At 40.4% G+C, this 19,702-nt stretch overlaps 1 protein-coding gene across 4 annotated transcripts; it reads right to left on the reverse strand.

The window, feature by feature from the left end:
* Positions 1-2,132: 2,132 nt before the first annotated feature.
* Positions 2,133-18,527, reverse strand: LOC311249186 (protein NLRC3-like). 4 transcript variants are annotated; one of them, XR_014621137.1, is made up of 11 exons: positions 18,427-18,527; positions 15,566-15,724; positions 13,371-13,579; positions 11,399-13,181; positions 10,756-10,929; positions 10,123-10,296; positions 7,006-7,179; positions 5,955-6,128; positions 3,348-3,521; positions 2,489-3,184; positions 2,133-2,314 (listed from the first exon to the last, which is right to left on the reverse strand). XR_014621137.1 is itself a non-coding variant. In XM_084340034.1 (10 exons), the coding sequence occupies exons 2-10, from the start codon at positions 15,691-15,693 to the stop codon at positions 3,178-3,180; spliced, it is 2,994 nt and encodes a 997-aa protein (XP_084196160.1). In that variant the 5' UTR covers positions 15,694-15,724; positions 18,427-18,527; the 3' UTR covers positions 2,133-3,177. The 4 variants fall into 4 exon arrangements, 2 of the variants coding, with proteins under 2 accessions (XP_084196160.1, XP_084196159.1); XR_014621136.1 differs by having other exon boundaries at positions 2,133-3,184; positions 3,348-3,471; XM_084340034.1 differs by having other exon boundaries at positions 2,133-3,184; positions 11,399-13,178.
* Positions 18,528-19,702: the final 1,175 nt, after the last annotated feature.

The raw sequence follows: 19,702 nt of genomic DNA on the forward strand, positions 1-19,702 counted from the left end.
AATCTTGGCCCAGATATCCATTATTCATATAACCAGCAGCTAAACCAGAAGCCCAGAAGAAATGTCTGTTGTCCCCAGAGGTGAAACCACCATCCAACAACAGCTGATGGGTTCCAGGTCCGGTTCTGATGTTGGATCTTGGACCCGGCGGCAGGCTAGTTCAACTCTGGCAAATGTTAGCATTGTGGTTTGGCGCGCAAACATGAGTGACGATTACCAACAGCGACACTGAATGAATAAATGGCGGCTGTGCTGCTGAACTCAGATCAGTGAGACGTGTGAAGGTGTGAGCATCACTGAACTGCATCGTGCTGTTAGGATGTAGAGACGATGTTACACCAGGTCAACATTTAGACACACTTAAAGACAAATCTCATCTTCTTATCTCATCTAAAGTTAGCTGTTACTGGAGTCTCACTCAAAACAGTAAGCTAACCTAGCGAGCTAACGGTTACTTCAAGACCGTTAGCGAGCTAGCTCATCATAAAGCGTCCTGAGTCAGACTTTACTAAACTTTACTGTAATAAAACTCCACCTTCATCTCCTCTCCTCTCCTCTTCCTCTCCTCCTCCTCTCTTCCTCTCCTCTTCCTCCTCTCTTCATCTCCTCTCCTCCTCCTCTCTTCCTCTCCTCGCCTCCTCTCCTCCTCTTCCTCTCTTCATCTTCTTGAGGACGTTTCTTTGTCGTTTATTGTTTGGCGCCATTTTCCTCCATGAACCTTCTACAAGCTTCCTCGCGAACAGAGGGTGGAGCCGTTAGCTGCGTCCAGTGCGCCTGCGCAGACAGCTGAGTGGGCGGAGCCTCTGAGGAAGCCCTGATGAAGGCGGAGTTATAAAACGGAGCTGAAGCTTCACGAACACATCAGGAGACATTAATAACACGAGGACATCAGCTTCTGATCTGTTTTCTGACTCATCATGAGAAAAGGGTTTAAACAAACAGAAGCAGACTACTTTTATCTCACTTTTAACTCAAACTGAACCTTCCTCCAATAAACGCACAACTTTGGAAATCCATAGAAAAAAATCAACAAGTAGATTTATTATGACATCATGTGTGAAATACATCAGTCTGTGTACAAGTTGGACTCTTTAGTTGGAGTTTACATGACGAGACAAGTGATGAGTTGTTAATATCAGGATGTGAGTTTTCTGAAACATCATTTCACACTCAAAATAATATAATTCAGATAAAACCTCAGGGAGGAAATGAAACCAGTCACAGCAGCATTAATACATAAAAACACAGCATTAGTACTAATAGTGAAAAGAAAACAAAGTCACACATTATTTTGTTAACTTATTGTGGAGCCACTCGTCAGTTTTTTCTGTGTTTTTAACCTTGTTGACTCGAGTGGTTGAAGTACTGCTTGGATCTTTTACTTACATGTACTGTAGTAATGTTGTAGAGTAAATACACCAAAGTACAAGTAAAAGTTCTGCATATAAAATCTTATTGGAGTAACAGCTCAGAAGTATTATACCTAAAGTACTGAAACATTACTGATGATGATTATTAATCAAAAATCTCACTGTCTCACAAAAAAAGTTTCATTCAAAAAATTTCAACAAGGTCCTTACACTTGGAGCAACACATGTTGCACTCGGAGTTGCATGTTTCGGTGACTTGGCAACTAAACACACAACAAAGACACCACGAGTGACGGTGTGTTGACCGCTGCCACCAGCTGAGAAGGTTTTAAAGGAGTTTTACACATCAAACTGTCCGAAGCTCAGCGAAGATACTCGATAGTTGTCTGAGCACAAACCACCAACAGAAAGCTTCTGTTCATTCAGACTGTGTTCATGTTGTTGGTAGAGGTTTGTGTTATTGCTCATTAAGATGATTAGAAACAGCTGATCAAATGAAAACAGTGTTTTTGATTCAGTCAGTAATGAAGGTAACATAAAGTCTTGTATGTGTCTCTACTTTACGATGCTGTGCCCTTTATACGCTGATGACATCATAGACGATGAAGCACTCAGTGTATTTAAATTTCATTTGTAGCACACAATTTGTGATTATTAGGTTTCATGACTGTATCATTAAAGTTCACTGGTCCAATAACTATATAGTGGATATAAACTGTACAGTACATTCATGTACAACACAACAGGGAGAGGAGACCACAATAGTTTTTTGTCCTTTTATTTTGATATGAAACAAATTACAGTGACTAATGCTTTGTTGTCATGCTTACGATGTCTACTGGAATCATTTACTTCTTGTTTCTTTATTTTCATTTTCTGAAAGTCGGATTTCCTCAGTGTCATTCTGCTTCTCTTTGTTTTTTAAGTGTGTGTCCTACAGACATCTGACAGTCAAACACACAAAGCACAGAATGGATTGTGAGTGTTGTAATAGAAAAGACATCATAAACACATGAAACACATTTCAAAACGTAGAGAAGAAAAACGGAACAAATACATTTAAACTTTCATCGAGCACGAAGCGAGAATTAAGAACTAAGAATGATACACAATCTTACTTTCATGACTCTGCACCTGCAGTCTGGCTGCTGCAGACTGATATCAACCTGCAAGAAGTTTAGAAACACAATGTGGACATTAGCTGCAGTTCTTCATCAGACCACAAGGTGGAGCTACAACACAAAGTAATAAACTAATAATCAGAGAGTTTAACAGGCCTGTGTGAGACTTAAAAAGCTTCAACAATAATGATTACAAATAGTAATAATCTGTTTTGTTGCTTTGGGTTCAGAGTTTCTGAAGGAATGATAAAAAACGGTCCAGGTCCAGGTCCAGGTCCAGGTGGAGGAGGTGTCTGAGTGTGGAGCAGAAGGAGTGGAGGAGTGTCAGTGTGTCTGCAGAGACTGTGTAGAAGGACAGAGCAGCAGCAGAGCAGTCCAGATACACTGATGATACTCTGTCACATCCAGAGGAACACAGGGATGATGCTGGACTGGACATTGTGTGTGACAGTGGAGCTGATCTCAGAGCAGTTCACACTGCAGCACTGACAGTCGTCTCCACTTGTTGCGATTGGTCCGTCAGTCACTGCTGGATGAAGCTCTCCTCTCCACTCCACCTCCCAGTAACACGGCCCAGTCAGAGCCTCTCCACCCACCAGCTGATGGTGCTGCTTCAACCTCTCTGGATCATCAGGACACAGCTGATCCTCTCAACACCTCCACCTTTCTCATCACTCTGACAGAGATCACCATCTGATGAGAGAAGCAGAGGGACAGTAGAAGTGATAAATCTCATGTCCCTCTCTCTCTCTCTCTCTCTCTCTCTCTCTCAGGAAATACTGGATCTTTACTTTGATACTGTGTTTAGTACAATCATGCTGAAACCAACATGAACTGACTCCAACCCTCTACTGACCTCAGAGTCTCCAGTGGACAGTCTGGACTCTTCTTCAGATCAGACAGCAGCTTCATGTCTGAATCTTGCAGCTTGTTTTCACTCAGGTTCAGCTCTCTCAGGTGGGAGGGGTTGGACTTCAGAGCTGAGGCCAGAGGAGCACAGCTGATCTCTGACAAACTGCAGCTACTCAATCTGAATAAAGAATTAATGATGACACCTCTTAAACTCTGCAGCTCCACCAGAGGCTCCATCTATACAAACTCATGTTGTGCAGCCAAACACAAAGAAAAACCTTCAGAAACTGATTTAAGATTCAACTCAAGATCACAAAGTTTATAAAGAAGACAAACATGTCAGGATGAATTTAGGACAATGTGAATAAAAGACATCTACAATATTTATTTTAGGAACAGTGGAGTCATCAAATCAAAGCATCTTCATTTTAAAGTATTCAGTCAGTATCAGCATCATGTAGCTTCATAAACATGTTGGAAAAGAAAACACTGAATATATTTGTTATTGTCTGATAGTTGAAATACAGACATTTTATTTCTTGTATTTATTAAACTTCATTTAGATTTAAGGAAACATTTAAAGCTCTGGTCTACGATCTGAGAAAGGTTTGAAAAAAGCATCCCCCCCACACACACATCCCTCCCCTCCGAGCTCGTATCGCTCTCCCCTCGGAGCCCCGCGACACACCCCCTCCCGCAACAAGCAAGAAGAGCAACAAGCCGGCCATCAGAAACCAAATACAGCCCAGCTTTGAATGCGGACTAACGATGTCGGATTCACAGGTAAAGTTATTACAATGTACGTTGAAACTCACATAAATCTTGTAAGTCATTACAATGTCCACAGCCAAGCTAGCATAACGTCATTAGCATGTTACAGCTACTACGTTACAGCTAGGTAATAAGTTACTATTTATCAACAGCTAAGTTAGCCACTTCTAAAAGTTTTTGAGGGCCAAGAGACTAACAGATGCTGCCGTCAGCTTTCATCACAAAGGTCGCTTCCACATTGTGGCTGAAAAACAAAACTTCATGAGCCTCGGACCAGTTGTGTCCCAGCTGTTGTCTGAGTAGCACCAAACCGCGACACAAACGTGCCCGTAAACCGTAATCTCTTGTTTATGACAGATAAGACACACAAATACACACATCGTAACGTGTTTATGATAATCCATCATGTTGATTTAGCAAAGGCTTCATTGAAAACAAACGGACAAGACCGGGAGGAGGGTTAGCAAAACAGCTGAGTAGTGACCGGGCGAGAGGTTGTTATGGAGAAATAAATCCGGACAAATAAGATAAAAATCCGGAAATAAATCCGAAACCCCAACGCGAAGCGAAGGGGTTTCATTCATCCATTCATTCATCTTACTTGCTGCTTCATTTAGCTGCCATGAGCAAATAAATAGGCTGATTTGGTGTAAACATAATAGCAATGTTAGCTTGTTGTTAGCTAACAATGCTAGCATAGAGGCTAACGTCAAGACAAGTAAGCAAGTGCTGACGACACTGCAGAGACAGACACCGTCTAATAACACAGAAACAAACTAAGGGCAGCTTTCACAGTCATCAGCAGCATCGGCATGAAACTTATCTGTGTCACAACATCCACAATAGAGACGAAGGTTACCTGCTCAACAGAAACGCCGCTGTATCAGCATCGGGTCAATATCTTCACGGACCTTTTGCCACCGTTCAAATGATGACCCGATGTTTACTTGGGTTTGAGCCCTCTTTGTTTCACATCTCGCTTTGTGTCTTTTCAGTGACAGACTTTCTTTCTTTGACTCTTTGTCGGTGGGGCGAGCAGAGGCACCTGAACTGCTCAGGGCAAAACAAACCTCTTGTCCGCTTGTAGTTGCAAACGCAGAAGTGGGTCGGGATGAGGCGTGAGCAGGAGCAGGAGAGTGAGCGAGGGGATTGGATCAGAAAATTGACCCAATACGAGCACTCGGACCGGATGCTCCTATTGGTCAACTTCTTTATAGTTTTACAGGCGCTAGAGAGAATGGATTTATTTGGTTCCTTTTACTCTTCACATTGTGTAGGTCGTATTATTGGGCCATAACCACCATCTAAATAATGTTATTACACGGCTCTATTGAATGCTGCTCTCTGATTGGTCCATCACTGCGTTGTACGGTCTGTTATTTCTGTATAATGACCATCGTCAAGTATAACAGACCGTTGCTAGGGACGGCGCTCTGATCCGCCCTGGCAATAGCAACATAAGCAAGACAGCACTGCTGTCCCTTCAGGTTACAACCTGTCGGGGTTTATTTCTCCATAACAACCTCCGAACTATACATTATCCCTTACTTAATAATAACGACAAATCTTTCAAATCGTAGGTCATAGCTTTAAGATAAAATCCAGAGCTTCAGAGTGAATTATCCAGAATTGACTTTTCTTGGTATATGAAGGTTTTAAATGTGCAGCTCATCATTGTTCTGCCACAGACAACAGACTAAACCACAGAAGAAGAAGTGGACTTTAGCATTAAGATACTCAGTGTGGATCAGTATAATATCAGCCTTATGTCTGCAGTTTAGTATAATCACAACTTTCACATCATATTAATCTGAGCACAGAAGTAAAAATGGTGTCTGACCTCAGAGTCTCCAGTCTACAGTCTGAACTCTGAAGAAAATCACACAGCAGCTTCACTCCTGAATCCTGCAGCTTGTTGTAACTCAGGTTCAGCTCTCTCAGATGGGAGGGGTTGGACTTCAGAGCTGAGGCCAGAGAAGCACAGCTGATCTCTGACAAACTGCAGGTCCACAATCTGAATAAAGAGTAAATGATGTAAGTTCAGAAGACAATGTTCCTGCTTGAAATCATTTAGTGTTTAATAATCTGTTCAGAGCTGAAGAAGGTTTAGAATGAAGAAGGTTTAGAAAATGTAAACTTTAAACACCTGAACCCAACAGGATGCAGGTTCAACACTGTCAAACACACAAAGTGAAACAGAGCTCTCATTAATATTAATGACAACGTGCTGCTGCTTCAATAAAGACGTAGTGACTCCACCTCTTAAACTCTGCAGCTCCACCAGAGGCTCCATCTATACAAACTCATGTTGTGCAGCCAGACAAAGAAAAACCCTCAGAAACTGATTTAAGATTCAACTCAAGATCACAAAGTTTATAAAGATGACAAACATGTCAGGATGAATTTAGGACAATGTGAATAAAAGACATCTACAACATTTATTTTAGGAACAGTGGAGTCATCAGATCAAAGCATCTTCATTTTAAAGGATTCAGTCAGTATCAGCATCATGTAGCTTCATAAACATGTTGGAAAAGCAAAAACTGAATATATTTGTTATTGTCTGATAGTTGAAATACAGATTATTTATTCATTGTATTTATTAAACTTCATTTAGATTTAAGGAAACATTTAAGATAAAATCCAGAGTTTCAAAGGTTCACATTGAATTATCCAGGATAGACTTTTCTTGTTGTATGAAGGTTTTAAATGTGCAGCTCAACATTGTTCTGCCACAGACAACAGACTAAACCACAGAAGAAGAAGTGGACTTTAGCATTAAGATACTCAGTGTTGATCAGTATAATATCAGCCTTATGTCTGTAGTTTAGTGTAATCACAACTTTCACATCATATTAATCTGAACACAGAAGTAAAAGATGGTGTCTGACCTCAGAGTCTCTAGTCTACAGTGTGGACTCTGAAGAAAATCACACAGCAGCTTCACTCCTGAATCCTGCAGCTCGTTGTCATTCAGGTCCAGCAGTCTCAGATGGGAGGGGTTGGACTTCAGAGCTGAGGCCAGAGAAGCACAGCTGATCTCTGACAAGCTGCAGCCATTCAATCTGAATAAAGAATAAATGATGTAAGTTTAGAAGACAATGTTCCTGCTTGAAATCATTCAGCGTTTAATAATCTGTTCAGAGCTGAAGAAAGTTCAGAATGAAGAAGTTTAGAAAATGTAAACTTTAAACACCTGAACCCAACAGGATGCAGGTTCAACACTGTCAAACACACAAAGTGAAACAGAGCTCTTGTAACCCAGTGAAAAGAAAACAGGTTAAAAAGTAATGATATGCTGATCTAGATGTACTATTTCTATGCTGAGAAAGTGAGAGATGACAGGCCAGTCCGAACACAGAGTTCATCAAGTCCCACCTCTGTCTGGGCGTGATTGACAGATCATGACGCACCTGTATGATTGGATGTGTGTGGAAGAAAGGAGATGTACTCATAGCGAACTGAGCATTATAAAGAGAAGTGAATTATCAAGTTCATAGTTGCTAAAACTTATAGTTTATGCACGCCAGTGAATCAATAAAGAAGATAAGTGAACTATCCGGGGATGGTCTGGAGTGAAAAAGTCCACGTTTTTCCTTGGTCGATCTCGGTCAGGTCTTATGGATGGAGTGAGAGCTTCTTCAGGAGATCCATTCCAATTGATGGCGAGCTTCCCAGCGTGATTGTGCTTGAAATCCAGAACCAATTCACCGAATACTCCACCTGGTGGTAGGGTGGTGCCAGCCGCCAGGACTGTCACACATGTACACACGTTCACATACATTCACTCATAAACCAGGAACATTCATAAGAACACTTGAATATTAAGGTATCTTCAGATGGTGGATTTGAAAGACGTTTTACTGTGACAGTGATCACAGGACACACAGACATTATTGACTTTTTGACAGACCAGATTTATTATTTTAAAGGGCCCATTTTATTTCATTGTCATTAATCTGTTATGTGTGAATTGTCACCTGCAAGTTCGTTTTACTAAACATTCTGTTGCAACCTACCTTGTCGTCTGTACTTTCCTGTATGGTTATTGCAGTTCTTTCTCTAAGCTCCTTTCGAACCTAGATTATCAGTGTGTTAACCAGGAGTGGGTTACACTCTCCTTAATATTAATGACAACGTGCTGCTGCTTCAATAAAGACGTTGTGACTCCACCTCTTAAACTCTGCAGCTCCACCAGAGGCTCCATCTATACAAACTCATGTTGTGCAGCCAAACACAAAGAAAAACCCTCAGAAACTGATTTAAGATTCAACTCAAGATCACAAAGTTTATAAAGATGACAAACATGTCAGGATGAATTTAGGACAATGTGAATAAAAGACATCTACATTATTTATTTTAGGAACAGCGGAGTCATCAGATCAAAGCATCTTCATTTTAAAGTATTCAGTCAGTATCAGCATCATGCAGCTTCATAAACATGTTGGAAAAGAAAAAACTGAATATATTTGTTATTGTCCGATAGCTGAAATATGGATTATTATTTTTTTGTATTTATTAAACTTCATTTAGATACCATATAAGTAAAGCTGGACGATATGGCTTCAAAACCAAATCTTCACACCAAACTTGATTTACGATTTTAATCGATTTTTTATTCTTTCTTTAAAAAATATGTATATTTTTTGAACTACAAAGGACAAAGAGATTATTAAAAACAAGTACTGCTTTTATTTAAAAAATAAAATTAACAAAGGCAAACTGATTTTCCCTTCTGTGATTAATAAATTGAACTGAATTTCCCTTTTGGAGTTAAAATGCAACCAAACACAAGCCCAGAAATATGCTTGTAAACAAAATGGCAGGCACTGCCACTGTTAACAACAGTGACAATGTAGCTATTCAGCTGGCTTTCTACTAACTTCAAACAAATTACTAATTTTTGCTTCTAGGAAAATGATTTCCAATATATTTAGTTTCTTATGTAAATATACCTTAGACAATGTTCACTTCTCTGACAGTGACACAGTGCACCTTCAAACACACTTAAAAAAATTAGTAAAAGTGCCTCCGCTTGAAAAAAACTATGTGTCCCCTTTTGATAAAACACTGTAATAAACATAAATTTAACATGTCTGATTGCATGCTATTACAAAAAAAGATCAATTTCCCCATTGGGATTGATATAGTGCAACCATAACTTTCATTAAACTTCACATTGTTTGCAGATAAATAAAAGGTGCCTCTTGTATACAAAAAGTATTTTATCCCTGAAGATATGTAAACAAAATCAAACATCTGCGTATATTGCATAGTAAACATCACATGTTGGTAGATGTACAGGACATCAGGTGCATGCTTTTCATCTTTAGTTTCAACTTTCTTTTTTTTTTTTTTTTAAAACACATTTTTGGCAAAGAAGACAACAATCCCGGCAGCGATATGCAACGCAGCTGCATCCTTAATAGCTTTCCACCGGGCCCCTTTCTTGTCATAGGGAATACAATGGCAAAATGATTCACCTAATGTTGGCTGCTTCTTAGCGGGTGTTTTTCCCTGTCAAGGTCTTGTGCATCTCATATTGAACAACATTTCTCCCACTCGGCTGCATGACTCTGAGATGCTCAAATAAATTGGTCATGCTGCTGCTTTCAGTTGCAACAGCCGTTAAACAAACTTTGCAGCGAGCTGTGGTTTGTTCAAGTCTGACGCTGCCAAAAAAAAAAAAATCAGTTCCAAAATACTGACGAGACTGTGCCTTCTTTGGGAACAAACTTCTCTGCTTGCCACAAAAAACACAAATTTGAATTAATTGATCAAATCGATTTATCACCCAGACTTTTTTTTGTTATATGAAGGTTTTAAATGTGCAGCTCAACATTTTTCTGTCACAGACAATAGACTAAGCCACAGAAGAAAAAAATGACTTTAGCATTAAGATACTCAGTGTGGATCAGTATAATATCAGACGTATGTCTGCAGTTTAGTGTAATCACAACTTTCACATCATATTAATCTGAGCACAGAAGTAAAAAATGGTGTCTGACCTCAGAGTCTCCAGTCGACAGTTTGGACTCTGAAGAAAATCACACAGCAGCTTCACTCCTGAATCCTGCAGTTCGTTGTAACTCAGGTCCAGCTCTCTCAGATGGGAGGGGTTGGACTTCAGAGCTGAGACCAGAGAAGCACAGCTGATCTCTGACAAACTGCAGTTCCACAATCTGAATAAAGAATAAATGATGTAGATGAAAGTCAATTTTGTAAGTCTGTCAGATGTGTTCAGGTTTTAAATGTGTAGCTCAACATTACTGTGTCCTCATCAATGAGCTTTCCCTTAAAATGAGTCAAGTAACTTTGTCATTGTGTTATTGTGGATCATCATCAGCCTTCTACAGACATCATCCACATGTCAGCACAACATTCATACAGCTGTTCATGTCAACACAGATTAATCTGGATCAGGACATAGATCGGTGACATCAGTCCAATATCCAGTGAGTCAATTACATCTGCATTTGGTTTGAATAAAAAGACATTATTCATGATAATCTGTTGAACTTCTAATTTTTTGTGCATAGATGTGTCTCTAAAATTCTAAATATTGGTTAATTTTGCAGCAGGGTAAATCCTACATTTCCCATACTAAGAGCACCACAGTTTGCAGAAATATATGAACTGACCTCAGTGTCTGCAGTTCACAGTTTGGACTCTTCAGTCCAGAACACAGCAGCTTCACTCCTGAATCTTTCAGACTGTTGTTGTTCAGGTCCAGCTTTCTCAGATGGGAGGGGTTGGACTTCAGAGCTGAGGCCACGACTTCACAGTGAGTCTCTGAGAGTCCACAGCCAGAAAGTCTGTGATGACAGAGAAAATAAAACTTAACTATAATACAGTTTGACACTTAAGCAGACTGGCTATAATGTAAATGTGTCATATTTTAATTAACGGGGTGCTGTGATTTGTGTTTGTTAAAGTTTATTTTCACATGTTGTTCAATGACCTGGATGTAAATGTATTTACTTCAGTCGTGTGTTAATTTTGTGCATCTTTGATTGTCTTATGTCACTCTGTGTGATTGTCATCAACCATTAAATTAATTTAATGACTCCTATTGCACTGATATCATAATTAGTACTGAAGATTATATTATTATACTTGTATTAGTTTTTCCTCAAGTGGAGTTTAACAAGATCATTTCTTCTCTGAGCTTGGTGATGATATCATTTTGTGGACGTGTGTTAAGTGTTTATCTTCACTCTGAAGTTGATGTCTTCAGCTTATGATGGTTTATGATGATGTGTTGATGAACACATCTGGACTCACAGAGCCTTCCTGCAGTTCCTCACAGCTGGAATCAGTCTCTGTCGTCCCTCCTTTGATGTGTTGTACTTCTTCAGGTACAACTCATCCAGAACCTCCTCTGACATCTGCAGCATGTAGGCCAGAGCTGAGCAGTGGATCACAGAGAGTTCTTTCTCTGATCTGTTCTCTGACTTCAGGAACTCTTGGATCTCCTGATGAACTGAGTGGCCGTTCATCTCCATCAGACAGTGGAAGATGTTGATGCTTCTGTCAGGAGAGACATCATCTCTGTTCATCTTCTTCAGGTTGTTGATGGCTCTCTGGATGATTTCTGGACTGTTGTCTGTCTGACCCAGCAAACCTCCTAAGAGTCTCTGGTTGGACTTGAGTAAGAGGCCATGAAGGAAGCGAACAAACAGGTCCAGGTGACCATTTTTACTTTGAAGGGATTTCTCCATCGCTCTGCTGTGGAAGTCTTCCCACAGAAAAGTCTCCAGTCCCTCTTTGTTCCTGTTGGTGTAAGAGTGGAACATGTAGACTGCAGCCAGAAACTCCTGAACGCTCAGATGAACAAAGCAGTAGACTGTTTTCTGGAAGATCACACTCTCTCTTCTGAAGATCTCTGTACAAACTCCTGAGTACACCGAGGCATCTGTGACATCAAGACCACACCGCTCCAGGTCTTCTTGGTAGAACATGATGTTTCCTGTCTCCAGATGTTCAAATGCCAGCCTCCCCAGCTTCAGAAGAACTTCCCTGTCAGCCTCCGTCAGCTCCTGTGGACTCGTCGCATGTCCCTCATCGTACTTCTGCTTCTTCCTCTTTGTCTGAACCAGCAGGAAGTGTGAGTACATGTCAGTCAGGGTCTTGGGCAGCTCTCCTCTCTGGTCTGTAGTCAACATGTGGTCCAGAACTGTAGCAGTGATCCAGCAGAAGACTGGGATCAGACACATGATGTGGAGGCTCCTGGAGGTCTTGATGTGTGAGATGATTCTGCTGGACAGATCTTCATCACTGAACCTCCTCCTGAAGTACTCCTCCTTCTGGCCGTCAGTGAAGCCTGGTACTTCTGTTACCCTGTCAACACATGAAGGAGGGATCTGATTGGCTGCTGCAGGTCGGGAAGTTATCCAGATGAGAGCTGAGGGAAGCAGCTTCCCCTCGATGAGGTTTGTCAGCAGCACGCTGACTGATGACTTCTGTGTGACATCAGACACGACCTCATGGTTCTTGAAATCCAGTGAAAGTCTGCTTTCATCCAGGCCGTCAAAGATGAACAGAAGTTTACAGACAGCGAGCTTCTCTGCTGTCACCTTCTGTAATGTTGGATGGAAAACATGGAGCAGCCTGAGAAGACTGTACTGCTCATCTCTGATCAGGTTCAGCTCCCTGAACGAGAGCAGAACCAGCAGACTGACATCTTGGTTTTCGGAGCCCTCGGCCCAGTCCAGAGTGAACTTCTGCACCGAGAAGGTTTTTCCAACTCCAGCGACGCCGTTGGTCAGAACCACTCTGATGTGTCTCTGTTGGTCAGGTGAGGCTTTAAAGATGTCGCTGCACCTGATTGGATCGTCATGGAGGGCCTCCATCTTGGAAGCTGTCTCTAGCTGTCTCACCTCATGTTGGGTATTAACCTCTTCACTCTGTCCCTCTGTGATGTAGAGCTCAGTGTAGATCCTGTTGAGGAGGGTTCCACTTCCTGTTTCATCACTTCCTGTTTCATCACTTCCTCCAGTCACATGTTCACATCTCCTCCTCAGACTGATCTTATGTTCATCTAAAGCCTCCTGCAGAACACTATCTGCTGGAAAAGAAGGAAAAATATGAGTCTAAAGAAAGAGTTTGAGAATCTGGTGATTATTTTCAGGACAAAGACCAAAACTAAAGAATGATTCTATCAAAATCTTTAATGTCTTTGCTGAACAAGACGACAAATTCATGAAGAAGAATCCAGTTTTCAGACATGATGACACAGACAGATGTTCAGTCTTACCTCGTACAGTGCTGCTCTGACTGGCTGATCTTTCTCCACACTGGGGACAGGAGGAGTCTTCTGGTGAAGCAGACTGGTCCCAGTATGAGGTGATGCACTGTTTACAGAACCAGTGTCCACAGCTGGTAGAGTCTGGATCCTTCAGGACGTCCTGACACAAAGAACAGCAGGACAGCTGCTCCTCCACAGAAACATGACTCTTCCTCTCTCTGTGGAGATGAACAGATTCTTTACAACACATTACATTACTGGTGACCAACCAACACCTCACATGTTGAATGCAGCTCTTACTCTACATATGGAGTTTTATATTCACATCCTGATATTTTTTAAATTCACTTTCTATCAAATATCATCAACATCATATATGTCAATCATTGTCTGGATATGAGAGATAATCTCTTAATTTAAAGGAGCAGACCACACACCTCATAGAGGTCAGGTCACAAACCTCTCCTTTGTAACTAAAGGTTTTTACCACAATGTTTGCACTGTCTATGTCCGCTTTAGTGAGCAGTCTCTTATTTATTTATTTATTTATTTATTTATTTAATTTATTTATTTTATTTAGACGGGACAATGCATATTAATGAACATTACATGTGAAATGCAACGTAAATATACCGGATTTAGCAAAGATGCTAATTTCCATCCGTAGTCCCCAGACATTAAACAGCACTGGCATAATAAACACAGGAGAACATCATACATTACATTACATTACATTACATTATTACAACTTGCGCATAAAGTGCAATGTTGCTTTCAAGTATATGCAGGGTTAAAGTACTATAAGTTTTTAAAGTGCAATATGTCTTTCAAGTGTTACAGGGTTCAAGTAATACAGGACTCACTTTGACGGAAAAACAAATGTATGCATGGTCGCAGGTTTGGTTGTCGAGTAACCATTTCTTTTGAGTGTGCTTAAAGGAAGAAAATGACAGACAATCTCTTATTGTCAGAGGTAGGTTATTCCAGATAGAACAGCTTTGGACTGAAAGGATGTTTTTACTAAAGGTGGTTTTTCGGAATGGCACTTCGCAGTCTCCTCTAGCAGTTGACCTAGTGCTGATTCCTCTATCAGACTTCCTTTGTACGAATTCCGCTAATGGAGGTGGGCACAGACCGTGTAAGGTCATGTATATAAAACTAACCTGTTTAAAAACCTTAAAATTAGCAAAACTCAGAAAGCTGTATCTCCTGAGGATGTTACAGTGGTGATAAGAGCGAGGTTTCCTATCGAACACCTTGAGCGCACTCTTATATAGCTGTTCTACGGGTTTGAGAGTTGTTGTACCTGTCCAAGACCAGTTTGTGAAGCAGTACTCCACATGTGACAGAATTATACATTGAAGATATGATTTAGCAACACTAATTGTCAGGAAGGGTCGGATTTGTTTAAAATTTTGAAGGTTGAATTTTATTGTGTTTGAGACCCTGTTTATATGTTTTTTAAAGGTTAGGGTTGGGTCTAATATGACCCTGAGGTACTTGAACTCTGACACAAGTTCAAGTTCTTCCTCACCCAGAAACACATTTGAGGACTCCAACACAACTGCGTCAATCTCTTACGCCGATACTGATCCCACTACGAGTGTTTTTGAAAAAAAAAAAATTCAAGTGACATGAGGCTGTCACAAACCCCACAGCACTTCTTACTGAGCAAAAAATATGCAAAATATCATTCAAATTAAATGTATCATCAATGTTTATCAATGAATGTATTTAAATGTACGTTATGTAGGCTTCGTGTACAAACAGATAAAAGCAAGCAAATTGCTAAAGCAGCTCCTTTAATGTTGTAAAAACTCAAGTGCACAACAATGCATTAATAACAAGTTCAAAAGTAATGACAGAATTTCAAAGAGTGCAAAAGGAAATTGGCAATCAAACAATCAATCAGACTCTGGAATCTGGATCAGTACGAGGATCAAGTTGAATGGAAAAACATAAGGTGTGCCTAATGAAGTAGCTACTACTGTTATTTAAGTGTGTCAGATACATATGTAATCAACATTTGGGTAATGGGTCAGAACTGGATTAGGGTTGAAAAAGTTTTATCAGGACATCCCTAGTGACTGAGTAAAAAACATCCCGGTAATTATAAAAGAACAGCGTTGCAAAGTAGATTATCAGATAACATTAAAAAAACTGAATCATTTACAGGTCACTTCAGAGTAAAAACTGTCCCTTACTTCATGTCTGAGGGTTCAGGTTCATTACTGAAGAGTGGAGGCTCCATTTTGGAGTGGTCACTCTTCAGAGACGGACAGCTCGATCCTGGAGACTCTGATCTGTCCTCTTTTTCCCCCAAGTCACTCATCTTCTCAAGTCTGAGAGGTCAGCCAGCAACACTAGAGACAGAAAACACAGTATAAATGTATACTGTATATGTATACTGTATATTAAAACCAGTGTTGAGGGTGACAAAAATAAAATGTTACAGTAATATATTACTTTAAGCAGTAACAGAGTAATTTAACACATTTCTAAAATGATTTGCTGTAATAATATTACAGATATTCTGTCTGGTAACATGTTGCCTCGTGAAATTAAGAGCAGGCAACTTGTTTAATCTGGTTCAAAGCAGCTCATAACAATAAAACAGTTTTTAAACTTTTGTCAGTACCAACATGCTATACATGGTTAGATTCTCCAAAATCCAGTGGTTCCGTTCATTTAAAGGGCTAGCAAGCAGCTAACATTAACTGACAGTCTTTACTTTTGAGTCACAGGTAACATCAGAGCCTCTCTTTAAGTGAATCTAGAGGAAATGCAGTGGAAGGAAAGATCGACTTGATGAAGCACATGTTCAACACTAAGATGTGTTTTTACAGTCTGAGCTGTGACCACCAACAGCTAGCTTCACTTAACGGACTCCACTTCTTCCAGCAGTTTTTTCTAACGTTTGCTAACAAACATCCAAATAAAACACACCAACTGGTTTATGTGGAGTGAGTGTGTTCATCCAAACCTGTAACTCAGTTAGTTTCTCACATGTTCTCCTCCTGTCGCTGTCGTTTGGCTTCCTTCTACTGTGTCAGCCGTCGACAGTGTGCACAGCAGTGTCAACAATTCATGCCTAACCCAATCAGCATAAAATCTACCTAGCAACAGTCAGCCGCTCCAGATACTACAAACAGACAGAAATAGTTTTGATAATCAACATTTAAACTTTCTAGCATCACTTACAGCTTCAATACGCGAGTGGGAATTTCATTTAAGAGCTTTCTCGTCTGAAGTCTTCTGACTGCCAACGCCCTGATAGATCAGATAACAATCAGGATACCTGCACGTCTACAGTCCACAAGGAGACTGAAAATATAATGACAATAATGTAAAACTTACGCTGTGTCCTGATGTCCCTCAGCCTGAAACTTCACAGTCCAAGTTCAACAAAGCACTTGTCAAAAATCCCATATTGTCTCATGTTTGAGGACAGAACCGAGGACTCAGAAGTCTTTTCTACAAAATGGAGAGTCAGTCCGACCAGGTGATCCAAGTAAATGTTTGACAGGGAAAAAGTTCAAAGTCCATTCTATAAGGACGTATCATTTTATATGACATTAGTTTATGACTTAATCTGTTACTTATGTCTTCAAGTTTGTTTCTGTCCCTTACAACAGAACTGGGAACTATAAAAGAAAATTTACCTGCTGACCCCAGACCTGCCAAAACTGAACTTGTTAGACTTAAGTGATAGTGCTCCTTCAATCAGCTCCAAGTCGGACTTTATAAACCCTTTAAAATAACTGCTTCAAGAGACTCGATACAGCTCACATGTCGACCTCGACACTGGGCAGCATTTCTGTGAGCTCCAGGAGGAAACACTGGTGAGCTGCATTTTCCTATTGACAGCCTCACTCATCAGTCCTGACATGTACAACTGTGTAACTGCAACAGAAGCCTGAAACTAAATTAATCTACACAACAATACAAACACTTAACATTAAAACGTACTAAGTGTGTTTCTGTCTCTGTCCAAATGAACACAGAGACCCACAAAGAGAGACAGACACACACTGTACAAGTTGGTTTTTAAAATGCATTTGTTCCTCCTCATGAACGATGAGATGTAAAGTGGAAGTAGTATTCTTTAGAGGTGGATCAGATGATTAAGTACAAAGATAATTATTACCAGACTTTCTGATTCTTTTGTTCAGTTTACAATGAAGTCGAACAATGAAAGGCAGAAAGTTTGATTGTGAAAATAATCATCTTAAAAAACTTAAACAACTTATGGATATGTATATTCCAGCTGTTTAATTTCTTGTATATGTCATAGGTGCTGAAAGGCTTCTACACCTTCCACAATACACCAAACTGACAGTTTCATATAAAGGTTAAAGATATTAATGGCTCATCTATCAGTCATCTTACAACACCAGGGTTGTTAAACACAATTGATATGTAGCTGACTGTTCTTATTCACCAGCTGTGTGAAGACTGAGTGGAGGCTGTTATCTGTTAATTTAAATGTATCTGCATTCATATGAAGATATCTGAATAGAATTGACAGCAGGAAAGAGAAATCTTGGCCCAGATATCCATTATTCATATAACCAGCAGCTAAACCAGAAGCCCAGAAGAAATGTCTGTTGTCCCCAGAGGTGAAACCACCATCCAACAACAGCTGATGGGTTCCAGGTCCGGTTCTGATGTTGGATCTTAGACCTGGCAGCAGGCTAGTTCAACTCTGGCAAATGCTAGCATTGTGGTTCCACCGCAAACATGAGTGACGATTACCAACAGCGACACTGAATGAATAAATGGCGGCTGTGCTGCTGAGCTCAGATCAGTGAGACGTGTGAAGGTGTGAGCATCGGTGAACTGCGTTAGGATGTAGAGACGATGTTACACCAGGTCAACATTTAGACACACTTAAAGACAAATCTCATCTTCTTATCTCATCTAAAGTTAGCTGTTACTGGAGTCTCACGCACAAAAGTAAGCTAACCTAGCGAGCTAACTGTTACTTCAAGACCGTTAGCGAGCTAGCTCATCATAAAGCGTCCTGAGTCAGACTTTACTAAACTTTACTGTAATAAAACTCCACCTTCATCTCCTCTCCTCTCCTCTCCTCCTCTCTGCTCCTCTCCTCCTCTTCCTCTCTTCATCTTCTTGAGGACGTTTCTTTGTCGTTTATTGTTTGGCGCCATTTTCCTCCATGAACCTTCTACAAGCGTCTTCGCGAACAGAGGGTGGAGCCGTTGGCTGCGTCCAGTGCGCCTGCGCAGACAGCTGAGTGGGCGGAGCCTCTGAGGAAGCCCTGATGAAGGCTGAGTTATAAAACGGAGCTGAAGCTTCACCAACACATCAGGAGACATTAATAACACGGAGGACATCAGCTTCTGATCTGTTTTCTGACTCATCATGAGAAAAGGGTTTAAACAAACAGAAGCAGACACCTTTTATCTCTGTTAAGCATCATATTTTATAAAGAGATGAGACTCAGCAGCTCACTGTCGATGCAGCAGCACCACCTGCTGTCCAAACCAACAAACTGCTCCTCACCTGCTGTCAGACCAGGTGTCACACAGGCTCCATGGTCTCTGCTGTGTTGGGTTGTTGCTGCTGTTTGACAGTCTGACAGCAGACTAACACTCATTTTCCTTCATCTGCAGCTCACTGAAGGACACAAACACACACCTCGGTAGGAAACTCAAACTGAACCTTCCTCCAATAAACGGACAACTTTGGAAATCCATAGAAAAAAATCAACAAGTAGATTTATTATGACATCATGTGTGAAATATATCGGTCTGTGTACAAGTTGGACTCTTTAGTTGGAGTTTACATGACGAGACAAGTGATGAGTTGTTAATATCAGGATGTGAGTTTTCTGAAACATCATTTCACACTAAAAATAATATAATTCAGATAAAACCTCAGGGAGGAAATGAAACCAGTCACCCAGCATTAATACATAAAAACACAGGATTAGTACTAATAATGAAGGAAGATTCAGAAGCTGCAGTTTAAATGTCATTTTTTTGACAAAAGAAAAGAAAGTCACATTATTTTGTTAACTTATTGTGGAGCCACTTTTCTGTCGTCAGTTTTTCCTGTTTTTAGCCTTGTTGACTCACCCAGTGGTTGAAGTACTGCTTGGATCTTTTACTTACATGTACTGTAGTGACGTTGTAGTGTAAATACACTAAAGTACAAGTACAAGTTCTGCATTTAAAATCTTATTGGAGTAACAGTTCAGAAGTATTATACCTAAAGTACTGAAACATTACTGATGATTACTGATCAAAAATCTCAGTCTTCGTATTATGAGGACCAATAGTGATCCCTACAACATCGTCACAGTGATGATATCGAGGTGT

This window comes from Pagrus pagrus, assembly GCF_965226575.1.
Source record: "Pagrus pagrus genome assembly, chromosome: 20".
Taxonomy (NCBI): domain Eukaryota; kingdom Metazoa; phylum Chordata; class Actinopteri; order Spariformes; family Sparidae; genus Pagrus; species Pagrus pagrus.